Here is a 12,417-nt window from a genome sequence, read left to right on the forward strand (position 1 = left end):
CCTGCGCAGTGCGCGTCTCCCCTCAGGGAGGCGGCGGCCCTTCCCCGCCCTCCGGCGGTGGCGGCGGGGGTTTTCCGCATGTCGCGACCGAGCCCCTCGGGACAGGCGACGTTTATATAACGCGAGAACGGCGAAGCCCCGTTTCACTCGCCCACCCCGTAGCCCCAGTGAACAAACGGGTCAGGGCCAGTATTTTTAAAAAAAAAAAAGAGAAAAAGATTTATTAATTCCGGCTTTTTTTTGTTTGGGTTTTTTTTTTTCTTTTTTTTTTTTTTTGTACACCTGCGAGGTTGCACGAGACTATGAACACGATAACAGTCACTGAATGTACAACAAACATACACAATTAAATAAGGGGCAGAGCAAAGGGGCTCGAGCAGTCCAAGAGGTGCAAATTCAGGGTGCGCTCCCCCCCCCCCCCCCCGGGAAAATACAGAATCGGACCCAAAACGCCCACAAGGAACAGCATCAGGCCCCCGCGGAGCCTGCAGCAAGGCCCATTTTTGAGCAAAACGTGGCCCTTTTCGGCAACTGAAAGGACTCCAGGGTTAAGCTCCTGTGGGACATTACGTAAGAGAGATCTTTGGGTTGCTCTGTTTTCAAAATGAAGATAAATCCTATACCTTCTGCACTGCAGAAATTGGGGGAAAAAAAAATGCATGCAAACTGTTGTCTTTTTTTTGTCGTCTTTCTAAAAGCAGGCCCCTGCCATCCGTGCAATCACTCTAGTTCCTTACTTGGAAGGAAATTCATGATACTGCAGTTTCCAGGGATGCGCAACGAGGTATTCCTTTAACTTAACCCGAGTACACTGCTGTGGGACAGAGTAGAAACTTTGATAAGGAACATTTGAGTTCAAAGAGGCTGTTTTAAAATTGTTTTCTGGAACACCTTGTAGTTTTCAGGTTTAACGAACCGGTACAGGTGTCCTCAGTCTGTGATCCTTTCCATCAAAGGTAAACAGAGCAAAATGTTTTTAAACCCCACATCTGCAATATCACTAAGGGGAAAAAGTTCGATGTTCATCTATAAAGACTACAGACCTTTTAAGACTTTAAAATTGCTCCTCTAGGGCAGTATCCGCCTGGAATATCCCATTTCCAAGTCTCCTATCTTCCTATTACCCATACCATTTTTTTGACTCGTTATTAAATCATCTAGCAGCCTCAAGAAAGCCAAGCCAAAAATCTCCTTTCTCTTCTCCCGCACCAACAACATCGCAACGCCCAACATCGTAATTCAGAAGCCCTCAGCAACACGACTTCAAGTGAACTACTGGGAACTGCAGTCGATGGGCTCCCAAATCCACTGCATTTGAAGACACTCATCACTGCGCTTGACTAAATGGGAGCTCTGGTCCTCATTAACTTTACCAATCTCGTTAATGCCCCAGAGTATGGTGGTACAGCAAGAGGAGCAAAATCCCAGGCACAAATTAATCCGCTTGTTGGCAAGTCACTTCAAAGCTACCTCAAAACAGTTCTGAGCTGGCCAATGTTTTCAATCTGATTTATTTTACCACGCGCGGTCACTATTTCCACGCCATATTAACAGATACGTTAATTGCCAAAGCAATACCTGCTACAAGGCTTTGCCCGCAAGTCAGCAGACTTCCTCTTGCCCAGTCCGAGTGTGAAGTTCTCTCGTGTCTAAGAGTTTTAACTGCCCAAGGCCCCATACCACAACCTGTGAACATCTGCAGCGCTTAGTCACGCCCATAATCCTCATCTAAATCTGTGGGAGTACTTAGGGAAACGAGTCCCGCATTCACACTCAGTGCAGCACAAGAGAAAACGAATCAAAAAACCTCTCTCAGTTCTTCAGTCTCAAGGGCCATTAAGACAAAACGTCCTTCTTTGCTTTTGTTTTATAAATAAACGTATCCTGTTGTGCACAGACATTCTGGGATGAGATTTCAAGCAGAGTGAAAGGAGGTTTAGACATACACAGTATATCCCATCAGGAGTCAACGGAGTTGTACTCATATTTTTGCAGATACCAGAATGCATTAAATAACCAACCAACAAGACTGGTGAAGGAGAATTATACAAGGAAAAAAAATACACGGCCTTAAAAGATAAAACCTTCTCTTTCCCTTTCTCCTGGTCCCTAAACATGACATGAACTCTGTACATAGACCAGGTCTACCAAAGCAGGCAACCCTCCCAGATGGCTTTCTGTGTCCCATAAATAGTGGTCCACTAGCATGTTTCCTGAGTCCAGGGCTGGTCATTTTATGGAACTGTCCAAAGGAATTACAGTGCATTGTTTACAAGGTGTTTGGAAAAATCAGAGTAACCAACTCTCCATCCAGTCTTCAAGGGGAAAAATACGTCCACTTCGAGGTGGCAACAGAGACAACTACCCTGCGTCTTCAGAGGCGTGCTCCTGTACCCTCATTTTCTCCCGGCACAACTATCTTTAGGTCACAGCAGAAGCTGCTATGCAGGCTAAGCTGAGCCTTTTTTTGTTTACAGGCAAAAAGGCCATTTTCCCTGTAAATGCTGGAGGGGAAAAGAGATAACAGTGGCTCCGTACCACCCTTCCTTATGTGCTACTACGATTTCGATCCGTTTGTTCCAAACATGGGTTTAAGACTGCACTTTTTGTTCTTTCTGGAACTGCTTGGTGAAATAGGGCAGGGCAGACGGCATGTAAACAGTTCTGGAGGGCTGGAAAAATAATAACTTAACGGACTGCTTCGGCACATCTTCACAGCTTCATTGTTATATCCATCCCCGTACGCAAGGAGCCACCGCTTTGCTGCTGCTGCTCTTTCTCTCCAGGCAGTCTGCTCGCACGGAGCTGGTATATTCCCTTTCACCTTGGCTGCTGAAACAAAGACACATGACCCAGTTCTGCCATATTCTCGCAATTTACATGATGTCCTCCTGTTTAACAGCTCCTATTAAAAATATACATACAACATAATCTGCCAGTCAGCCTTCAGTTAGGCAAGCTTTTTTCCCCATACAATTGAAATAAAAAGTTGTTTACTGGAGACACTTCCAAAAAGGAAAAATAAGGGTCAGCAGACATGCCAAAAAAAAGTCCAGAGCAAGCAGCGATTTCACTTCTCCCCTTTTTGTTAAAAGCTGCATAAAATGGCATCCCAGAAGGATTCTGAGGGTACTTCTTCATGGTCACTGAGGACTTAAACCCTCTTAAAGCATTAACAAGAGCTCCAAGATTTTAGTTGAAGTTAAGTGAGCATATACTTTAAAACATATTGAGCCCCAGGATACCCACAGATCTGGGCTTTCGGGGGAGGTGACAAGTACAAGCAAGAGACACCACGAGGCTTCTTCATTCGTGTTCTGCTGAGAAAGTTCTTGGTTTGGTGATGTGCACTTCACTGCCGCCGTTCCCGTTGGTGGTTGTAGTGATTATGTACTGGGTGGTTTGCTGCTGACTGCTCGTTTGCGATTCCAAGGTATCCGTGTGGGCTGGTGGCTGGGAAACGCCGACCTGTACCTCGCCGGAGAGCGAAGAGTTTTGTTTGACATCCAGATCAGGCTGACCTTCAGATATCACATAGTGAGTCTGCGTGGGGAATATAAAAAAAAAACAGTGGTAATTGTTGCATCTTCTGTAACTTTTCTGTTCTCACAGTTTGTAACTTTCCTGTTGCTGTGCTGGAAGACATTTTGGTAGGAACAAGGAATTTTGAAATTAAGTTGTATTTCATTTAAATGTACTCGAGAGCAAGATAACCCTTGTCCTTTGTTGGACAGTACGTTGGACTACTTTGCATTTGGTTAGCTTAAAAATGGTTAAACTAATTACACAATTAACCCATCACCACAAATTAAAAGAGCAATTTTTAATACAACTACTCTGAAAGTTTTTTTCCATTTTCCACATGTTCTAGCAGAAGTTGCATTTCCAGCATCCGGTATCAATGCAGTACAACAGCCTGCCTCCGTATGCTGGACCGCTTACCAGGTAAGATAGCAGTAACTCTTCTTATTTTGTAATCCTACGGATAACAGGAAGCTATCAAAATGTTTCCAGAAACTGTTCCGAAATTTGGTTTAATGCATACAGCTTAGTCATAAATATTTTTAAGACTATCAATACCAGTAAATCATGCCTTGTCCTGCAAATGTGACTGAGTGAACACTTTAAACTTGGAGTCATACATACAGGGGCCAGACAGCGTGGGCCTTGTAAACAGCTAGATGCAGAAAACTGTTTGTGATCACCACATAAAGGAGTATGAAGCTACTTCAGAAAAAAGACAGATCTTTTCCTTGAAGCTCATGAGATTATTTCCTGCCTTCTGTAACCTAAAGTTCACGAGATTACTAGGTTTGAACAGTAGCACTTTTCTCCTTAGCTTATGACACAACACATCATATCATTTCTTAGCTGTTTTGCCTGTAGATTCTGCCCAGCGGGGAACTCGCTGCAATTGTTACAGAAAGCCAATGCCCTTTCCGACTATACAGTCTGGACCTCTTTAGGTACACCATTAATCTCTACTCTCTGTGCCCCAGTCATCGCTTTGGCACTCCTTTAACCTTCAAATTGAAGGCTTTAAGCCTGATACATTATTCCAGATGAAAAAAAAAAAGGCCATAGTTGTTTTCCTTACCTGAGTAACTGCTTTCACTTGCCCTGTGTTGACAGTGGTGACCGGTGTACCTACAGCGGTCTCTGTGATCACGTACTGGCCTTGGGGAATGGTCATCATCTGAATCTCAGATGCTAAAAAATGGAAATCGGAGAATCATGACCTTCAGTCAAACTCAAAGACCACCTTGAAAGATACTGTCTTACGTCAGTAAGATTTCAAGCCTGAAACAGTGGTTGTTGAATAGAAATTATAAAACTCTACAGGCCTCAACAGAATTACGCCAGCTAACATCAGCTGCAGGTTGGGCAATTCATGCATAGACACCACATCCTGTTGTCGCCCAAGAAATCATAGAATTACCATCCAGAGCTGCATGGACATGAGAAATCATTTCATGTCACCCTCATCCTCCGTAGGATTCTTTCAAGCATCCATCCAAATTTGAATAAGCTGCTCTCCAACACATGGATTCTTGCTGAATGCAAGTTCTTTGGAATAAAGGAGCTCAGTCTGCCTGCCCAAACCACGTATCAGATAATTACAGACCTACAGTAGAAAAGCTAGTATAACCATTTCATTTGTCCAAAACCGTTTATCTTCTTAGACTCTATGAATATTAATCACGAAACTTAATGAGCTCTGAAAATACTATCCCAATTTGTAGCTGGAGAAATGGAGCACATACTAGTCCCACACGCTAGCCACACTACTAGTGAGAGCTACTGCTGACACTTACAATAGCTCCGAAACGAGTTCCATGTGCTGGGAAGATACGTGTGCTGAACTGAAGAGCCTTGCTGCTGCTGGAGGGCTTGGTTTGGTGTAGATGTAGTTGTCTGCATCTGCGAGGGGCTGAGTTCCTGCTGAGACTGTTGTGAGGAAGGACTCAAAGGCTGACCCCCAACCTAGGGAAAAAAAGGTGTAAGTGTTCCCAGTGTACTAAGGATTGCATACCTCTGTACTGTTACAAACATATCCTTCTCATTAAAGGAAAACACGGGGGCGGGCGACAGGTTCTATAGCATATCGAGCACAAGAACTGCAAAGCTCTCCTCCAACTTGCTTCACTCTATGATTAGTAAGCAGAGATCGGGAAACTGAAATAGAGACGTTGCTTGCCAAAGGTTACATAGCCAGTCTGCCGCAGAGAACTGAGATGAGAGGCTAAACACTTCCCAACAGCATGAAGAGCTGAACTTCAAATATTTGAGGAATGCCAGTTTCCATTTACATCTTCCAATTGGCTAACTTTATTTAAGCTGCAAATTTGTCTGTTCCCAGCCATTTATCTCTACCTTGTACACACTGTTAGGAAAAAAACCCACCCACAACAAAACACCCAAACAAAACCACAACAAAACACCCCCATACACCCTAGGAACATCTGGGAACTACTTGGTGATCTCAGAGATGTTCATGTGAGAGTCATTTCAGGTACGGTCCTTTAAATGACATAGAAAAGACTATCTCCTGCATCAGCGCATGTAATACGCCAGCAGAGCAGACTGGTGGGGAAAACACTTCCCGCAAGAGAAGAGTGAAATACCTGGGATGATGGCTGAGTTGCTGGCGATGGCTCTGTGACCTGGATGTGCTGCACCTGGATAGCGTGCTGGGTGTATGTCTGGGGGTCATGAAGCTGCCCAACGTCCACTGTGGAGTGCTGGGACTGGTGAGGTGAGGTAGCCTGGGGGGAAAAAGAAAAAAAGTCAAAGCAGAGGTGTATACTTCAAATTCTTTGCAGAAGCAGCCACGTAAACCTCTTCTGCGATACAAGGTCTGGAACAATGAGGTACAGGCGTTAGTGAGGCTGAACGGAGCGCTCCTGTTCAAGCCTGTGTTTACCCTCTTTGCACTCCTGGGAGATAAAGAAGTACACTTAGCAGATGGAATGGCACCGAGACGGTTACATCTCAGTGATATCAATGGAAAGGACTTGTCTAAGGTCATACAAGCTGTCTGTGGCAGAGGCTGGACTCAAATCAAAGGGTCTGAAAACCAGGACTACTGTCAACCCCTGGACCATCCTTCTTTGTAAGCATCTTTCTATAAAATGTGTACATACTCAGGATCTGCATGTCCAATCCTGTAGTTTGACATAGTTCTGTATCAAGACAAATGCTCAGAGTCTTACCGATTAAAGGCTTTTTTGAGCAACACCTGCTAACGATACTAACTGGAGTAATTTAATTACAAGTCTCAAATCTTGATAAAATTAATATTAGCTGCAGGAATCAGTATTCATGCTCCTGTATCGTTCGAACAGCCACAGTCAATATTAACTGGGGCCACTGTTTAGGCCTTTAGTAGCCAAATTCATAACCTAATTTGTAATGAGGGGCCAGAGAGAACACAGAATTTCAGATTCAAATACAAACACACAGTAGTTTCAGCTTCCGCCAGTGGATAACGGATTTGAAGGCTACGGTGATTTCTTACAGCTGCCCTAGTTCTTTCTCTCAGCTCAGTTACTCTAGTTACACTCTGTTTTTATTTTTAGGAGGCTGTTGAGCATCGTAGAGAATGAATATTCTAATAGATGATACAAAGGGAAAAAGCAAGCGCTTTCAGTACTTCCAAATTTTGGCTCTGGCTCACTGAGAACAAGGAAGTACGAATCAGTCTTCTCGACTGCAAAAACGGGTCACCCACTGACCCACTTTTCCAGTTGCCGGAAAACCTTCCTAGAGCAGACTCGAGCAAAGGTGCCCAGATGAGTAGAACTAAATTAGGACCGTGTTGATATGTCTCCAGCAAGCTGATCAAGACTGGCAGGACTATTTATGCCCGGTACACGATGCTTACAAGGGGAACCCCAAGCATTATCTGTCAATTTATCTGTAAAAAATAAGTCTGCACCACTGTTCGTAACTATTCCTTAACAAACATCCGAGCACTCAGCCCCAAGAAAGGACAGGCTTGATATGGAGGGGGTCAAAAGCACATCAAGTCCCCCAGCAGGTTACTCACCTGGGCCACTTGAACCACCTGCAGCTGTATGTGCTGAGGCTGCTGCAAGCCAGTTGTGGACTGAGACACAGGGATGTACTGGATTCGCTGGTAATCTCCCTGGGGAGTTCGATAGTCTGTTGTGAGGGTCTGCGATATCTCCGTCATTGCTTGTGTCAGTAAGTCTGTTGTCTGAGCAGGTAGAGAGACAGATACAGACCGTCACCACATATTGTCTACTGGATTGAATACTTTTGCAGGGCTGTAGTCCTTTCATCACACTGAATCTACACTTACACCATTGGGCCTAGTCATTTATTTACAAGAGCTTAATGTGTACAGAGGATGGGGTCATAAGCCATCACCAGGGATCATCCACTAAGGACTGCTCCCTTCTGTCTAAATGCTAGTCAGGACCGTTAAGGGCTAACTCAACATACAATAATAATAACACAACTATTTTAATCTTCTGACTTAACAGTATTCTATTAGACAGAAATCCCGCATTTGTAAAGAGCTGACTTAGTTTCCAAGTCAAAAAATGCTTCTCGGACGTATTCTACCTCTCCTCCTCCCCTGCCAGAGTGATACTTTTCTTGACAACTGTGTTTCTGTAGTGTGTAAAGACATCTAGCACCTAACTAATGAGGCTTATGATTAGTTCATAACCAGCATCCTGGTTGAATCTGCCCATTTTCAAGCAAAATAGTCTTTTATCCAGGTTCAGTCTTTAAATAGGAAGTTTTAAACTGTGGTTATTAAGATTTTTAAAACTATGCAGCATCCCAGCACCACTAAAAGACACAAGGCTGATTCTTCTAGTCTCAGCTTTACTTCCGGAGCAGCTGATGTATTAACAGTGGAGAGACCAGCCTCTGGAGGTTCATATTGCTCAGTTCCGCACTGTCCAAAGGATTACAGAAAGATTTTGTCTCCTCTGAACAGTTTGATCCAGTCCCCACTCATCGTTAAACATGTCCTCTCGGTCCCAAGGACTGCAAGCACCTCAAGAGAACGGTCCCAGTGAAAATCCACAAGATGTGTATTCCTGAGTTAATCAGGCATGTGTGAAAGTATTGTGTGGAGTCAATAGCATATGGGTCTGACTGAAAGCAGGGAATGGAGTAGGGAAAAGAGACAAATCCTTAGAGCTCCAAAAAGAGAAATACATAGTTCCTGGCAGAGCAAAACTACAACACACAGATTCAGGAACAGAAGTGATCTTAAGTAACGTCCTAACACACGCTTTAAAATTATGTCTGCCAAATAAACGCTAAGACTGCTATACCAGAGAGCTTCTGTTCCGTTTGTTTCCCTCCATTGGCCTGGTCTAACGTGTCTTGAATCCTTACCACAACAGTCTCTCCGGTAGTGCTGTCGGTGGTTAGCACGGCAGGAGTGGAACTGATGACAGCTGTCGCCAGCGGGGCATGTATCGTGTTAGGGAGCTGCGCAAACTCCGGGTGCTTCTTGCGAATGTGTTGTACCATCTTCGTCTGCAGAGAGATGCAAAAGAGCATTAGGAAAGACGGTCAGCAACTCTGCTTCAGGCCAACTGAAATCAAACAGCCCTGAGACTGCAGCTTTTAAGTTTCCGTCGGTAAGGCAGCATCAAGGTTCACACTATGGGATGCTCTAGTCAGCAAGACGGAAACAAGGATCACAAAGTTGCTGCTGATTAGAGCTATCCGATACTGAAATATTACCCCAAATATCACAACCCGTAAAGCTTTTTACCCCGACACGGCCACATATTTTGGGGATCTTTTCCAGAGGTCACCTCTTCCGCATTTTGTTTCCCTACTCCTCTCCCTCGTAACTGTCAGCGAGCAGTTTCCAAGCTTTTCCGTTTGTGACCACGCCCTGGTAACGTTTCCATTTCTTCTTTTAAGCCCATGCCCTCTATTTAGGGAACTTTTTTTGCCGCAAAACGAGCGGGCTGTGCCTGTGTTGTCAGCACGCAGCACGAAACCAGCACTCTGACTCAGACTAAAAGAGCTCTGCTTGCGGACTGACAGATGACAGAGACCGTGGTGAAAAAGCATCACCGGGGAGAGGCTGTTTTCTGAGGCTATGTGACAAGCCCCGTACCTTACTGCTGTACTGCTTGGAACAGTGAGGACAGCAGACCGGAGGGGTGGCTATGGTGCCTGTCAGCTGGGTGTGGGTGCTCAGCATGGGATCCGGCTCTCCTGGGCCTGCAGGGCGCAGTTTCCGGATGCTTGGGGGTAGCTCAGCACCAGGATGGTTCTTCAGGATGTGTGCTTTGCGTTTACTGGCACTCTTGTACACCTGCAGAGTAAAGATTGGAAATGAAAATGGTGTAATCCTTATGTCTGGGCAGAAAACAACTACCAGTTATCTTTATCTGGCAGGTCTGCATGTTGCTTTAGACAATATGTTTAGTTAAATCCCCAAACAATTACAACATAATGCATGAAAATGCATACACCGTCCAGTGTTTGAGCAACCTGTAAAAGCAATCCCTTTTTGTTGCAGAAGCCATTTGAGAACACGTCGTGTGCCGCAACAAAGCGGAACAGGACAGGAAGGTAAGTGGAAAACTTTCTTCGCCTGATACTTGAAGCTCAAATGTCAGAGAAGCCACTTATCACCAAAGTTGTAATTTTTTCAATGTTAATTTGTTATGAGGGTTGATGCCTCCACTCTCGCACAAAGCATCAAACTGTTTTAATAGCCTTCAGTGTTTGACATATTTTTGAATTATTTTTAGGCACATCAATAAATTACTGTTCTGTAATCTTATCTAAAACTATCCAGTTTTTTCGCTTCAAACAAAAGGAAGGAGGCATCATGGAAGAATGTACTGAGGATAAGAACAGTCAGGCAAAATACACTCCCTAGTAAATAAAGGCCCACATGCATAAAAAGCAAAAGCCAAGGAATAAAAACAGGAACCCCAAGGCAGTGCAGAAGAAGCTCCAGGCTCCACTGAACACTGAGAATTACTGGCATGTAACTAAATAAGCAGCTTAAAATAACAGGAGTTAAAGACTAGCTTTTAGAAGCGATACAGAAACCACAATAAATTAGTGTTCAGCAATTAATAGATAGATAGGAGCCTTAGTCCTGGCTTGCAAAAAGTGATACAGGACTAAGGGTGGGTGACAGCTTGCTGGATCACAGCATTTAACTTTTACCAACCCCAAAAACAGCAGAAAAGGAGAACTGCAGTTTTCAGTTAGCATTCAGCTGCCTTGGCCTAAGTGCATTTCATCTTAATTTCTTTTGGATAGTGCTGCAGAAGTGTTGCTGGCAAGCACCTCAAAAAAAGCTACAAACCCTGCCAGATGTTTCTATGCAGAGACAAATTGGTCGCACACAGGTCTAGGACTGAGCTAGCCTCCGAGGGGTGACTTCCTTACATACCTTATCACAGTACTGACAGAAGTAATCTCTGTTGGGTTTGATGATGGGCAACGTGAGCTCTGGCACCTCTTCTATTTTCATGTCTGGATGTCTCTTTGATAAATGATTCACCTTAGGAGAAAGAAACAAGGAGAACAAGAGAGCATATTACAGATGGAAGCCAAGCAATTGCTTCTTCTCCTAGACACGGATAACAGCCAAACCAAAACCGTAATGATGCTAGCCAGCAGCACCGGAAGCATTTGCTGCTGCAAGGGGTATCGTGCATTCAGAGTCAGCTGCTGAAGGTAGACATGGTCTTGCTGGATGTCATTTACAGTTTCGCTAATCAAAATAAGATGGGAAGGGGTAAAATAGCTTGCCAGAACTCTCTTGCAGCTGAGAGTGAGGTAATGTAAAGGACCTCTGGCCCGGGGAGGCCTTCGCTAGCAGAGATAACAACCCTCATGAAATATTTGCAAATAAGATCTCTTGCTGCGTAACACCCTTTGCACAGTGGCAGTTACAGGGCATGGCCAGGAGAGGCCCCTCAAGAAGGGGGAGAAACAAAAAATTAGGGAAGACGGTCAGGAAAACGGAGGCAGTAAGGCTGAACCAGGCAATATATTAATCTCATGTTCTGCTAAATATGTTACGTATCAGTCAGCATTAGTGTTGAGATATGGTAGTGACAACCAGACGTACAACACAAGCAGTGAAATACGCAAAGGCACACATTTGCTGAAGAGACAAGATAGAGTGCTTTAAAAAAAAGATACATAATCTCAACTCAGCTACAAAATTCTCCCAGTTTCACAGCATCCTTGTGTTCCAACCATTGGAATTCCATCTTTATTCCTTAACTATTCATCAAAATTGAGTACAGAAGTTGTAAGAGAACCTAGAGCACACAGACACTCACCAACATCCCCCTCCGGCGAAAACCCATCATACAGAGTCGGCACTTGAACATGAAGCTTTCGTAGTCAGTGGAAGCTATCCGAGGCTTGAACGTTTTTGAGCGGCTGATTCGATCAGCTTTCTTGGCCTCCCTCTCCGGGTTGTGCATCCTCTGCATGTGCTCTCGCAGCTTATCTTTCCTCTAGGGAAAGAACAAATCGGGAAGAAAAATATCAGCACCGCTTACTGCCTTACTACCTGTCACAAGGAAGAGCCACAATGTAAGCTGTTCAGAGATCTCTTTGGCTTTTCCTCTCCAGTGCTGCCGTGAGACAGAGTTGCGTGCTCCGGGTTGGACAGATCAGCAGGAACCCTTTGGGCTTAGGTTTACCTTTCAAACCAAGCTGAGGTTGCTCAGCCACAAAAGCAGGAGCTAAACTAAGGCTAGTTTAGCAGCCTCAGTGAGAACGAACCCCTCCACTCTGGCTTTTCTTTGAATTTATCTAAAATATTAGCGCTCAACTCTGTACGGCTAGAAACTTGCACCAAATAATGCTCTTGACTAAGGAGGACCTCAAGTCCTACAAAGGTACTGAACCTACTTCCCAGATGCAATCCAG

The 12,417-nt window shown here is 44.4% G+C and overlaps 1 protein-coding gene across 9 annotated transcripts in view; it reads right to left on the reverse strand.

Moving 5' to 3' along the window:
* Positions 1-192: 192 nt before the first annotated feature.
* Positions 193-12,417, reverse strand: part of PRDM10 (PR/SET domain 10) — a 46,574-nt gene continuing 34,349 nt past the window's right edge. For all 9 annotated transcript variants that reach the window (XM_075173044.1, XM_075173045.1, XM_075173047.1 and 6 more), the window contains 9 exons: positions 11,820-11,999; positions 10,919-11,029; positions 9,620-9,820; positions 8,881-9,024; positions 7,550-7,720; positions 6,126-6,266; positions 5,316-5,484; positions 4,598-4,710; positions 193-3,543 (listed from right to left, as the gene is read on the reverse strand). In XM_075173044.1, coding sequence (XP_075029145.1) covers positions 3,307-3,543; positions 4,598-4,710; positions 5,316-5,484; positions 6,126-6,266; positions 7,550-7,720; positions 8,881-9,024; positions 9,620-9,820; positions 10,919-11,029; positions 11,820-11,999 — 1,467 coding nt within the window. In that variant the 3' untranslated portion in view covers positions 193-3,306. The remainder of the gene's footprint in view (positions 3,544-4,597; positions 4,711-5,315; positions 5,485-6,125; positions 6,267-7,549; positions 7,721-8,880; positions 9,025-9,619; positions 9,821-10,918; positions 11,030-11,819; positions 12,000-12,417) is intronic.

The sequence above is a fragment of the Calonectris borealis genome, chromosome 24 (assembly GCF_964195595.1).
Source record: "Calonectris borealis chromosome 24, bCalBor7.hap1.2, whole genome shotgun sequence".
Taxonomy (NCBI): domain Eukaryota; kingdom Metazoa; phylum Chordata; class Aves; order Procellariiformes; family Procellariidae; genus Calonectris; species Calonectris borealis.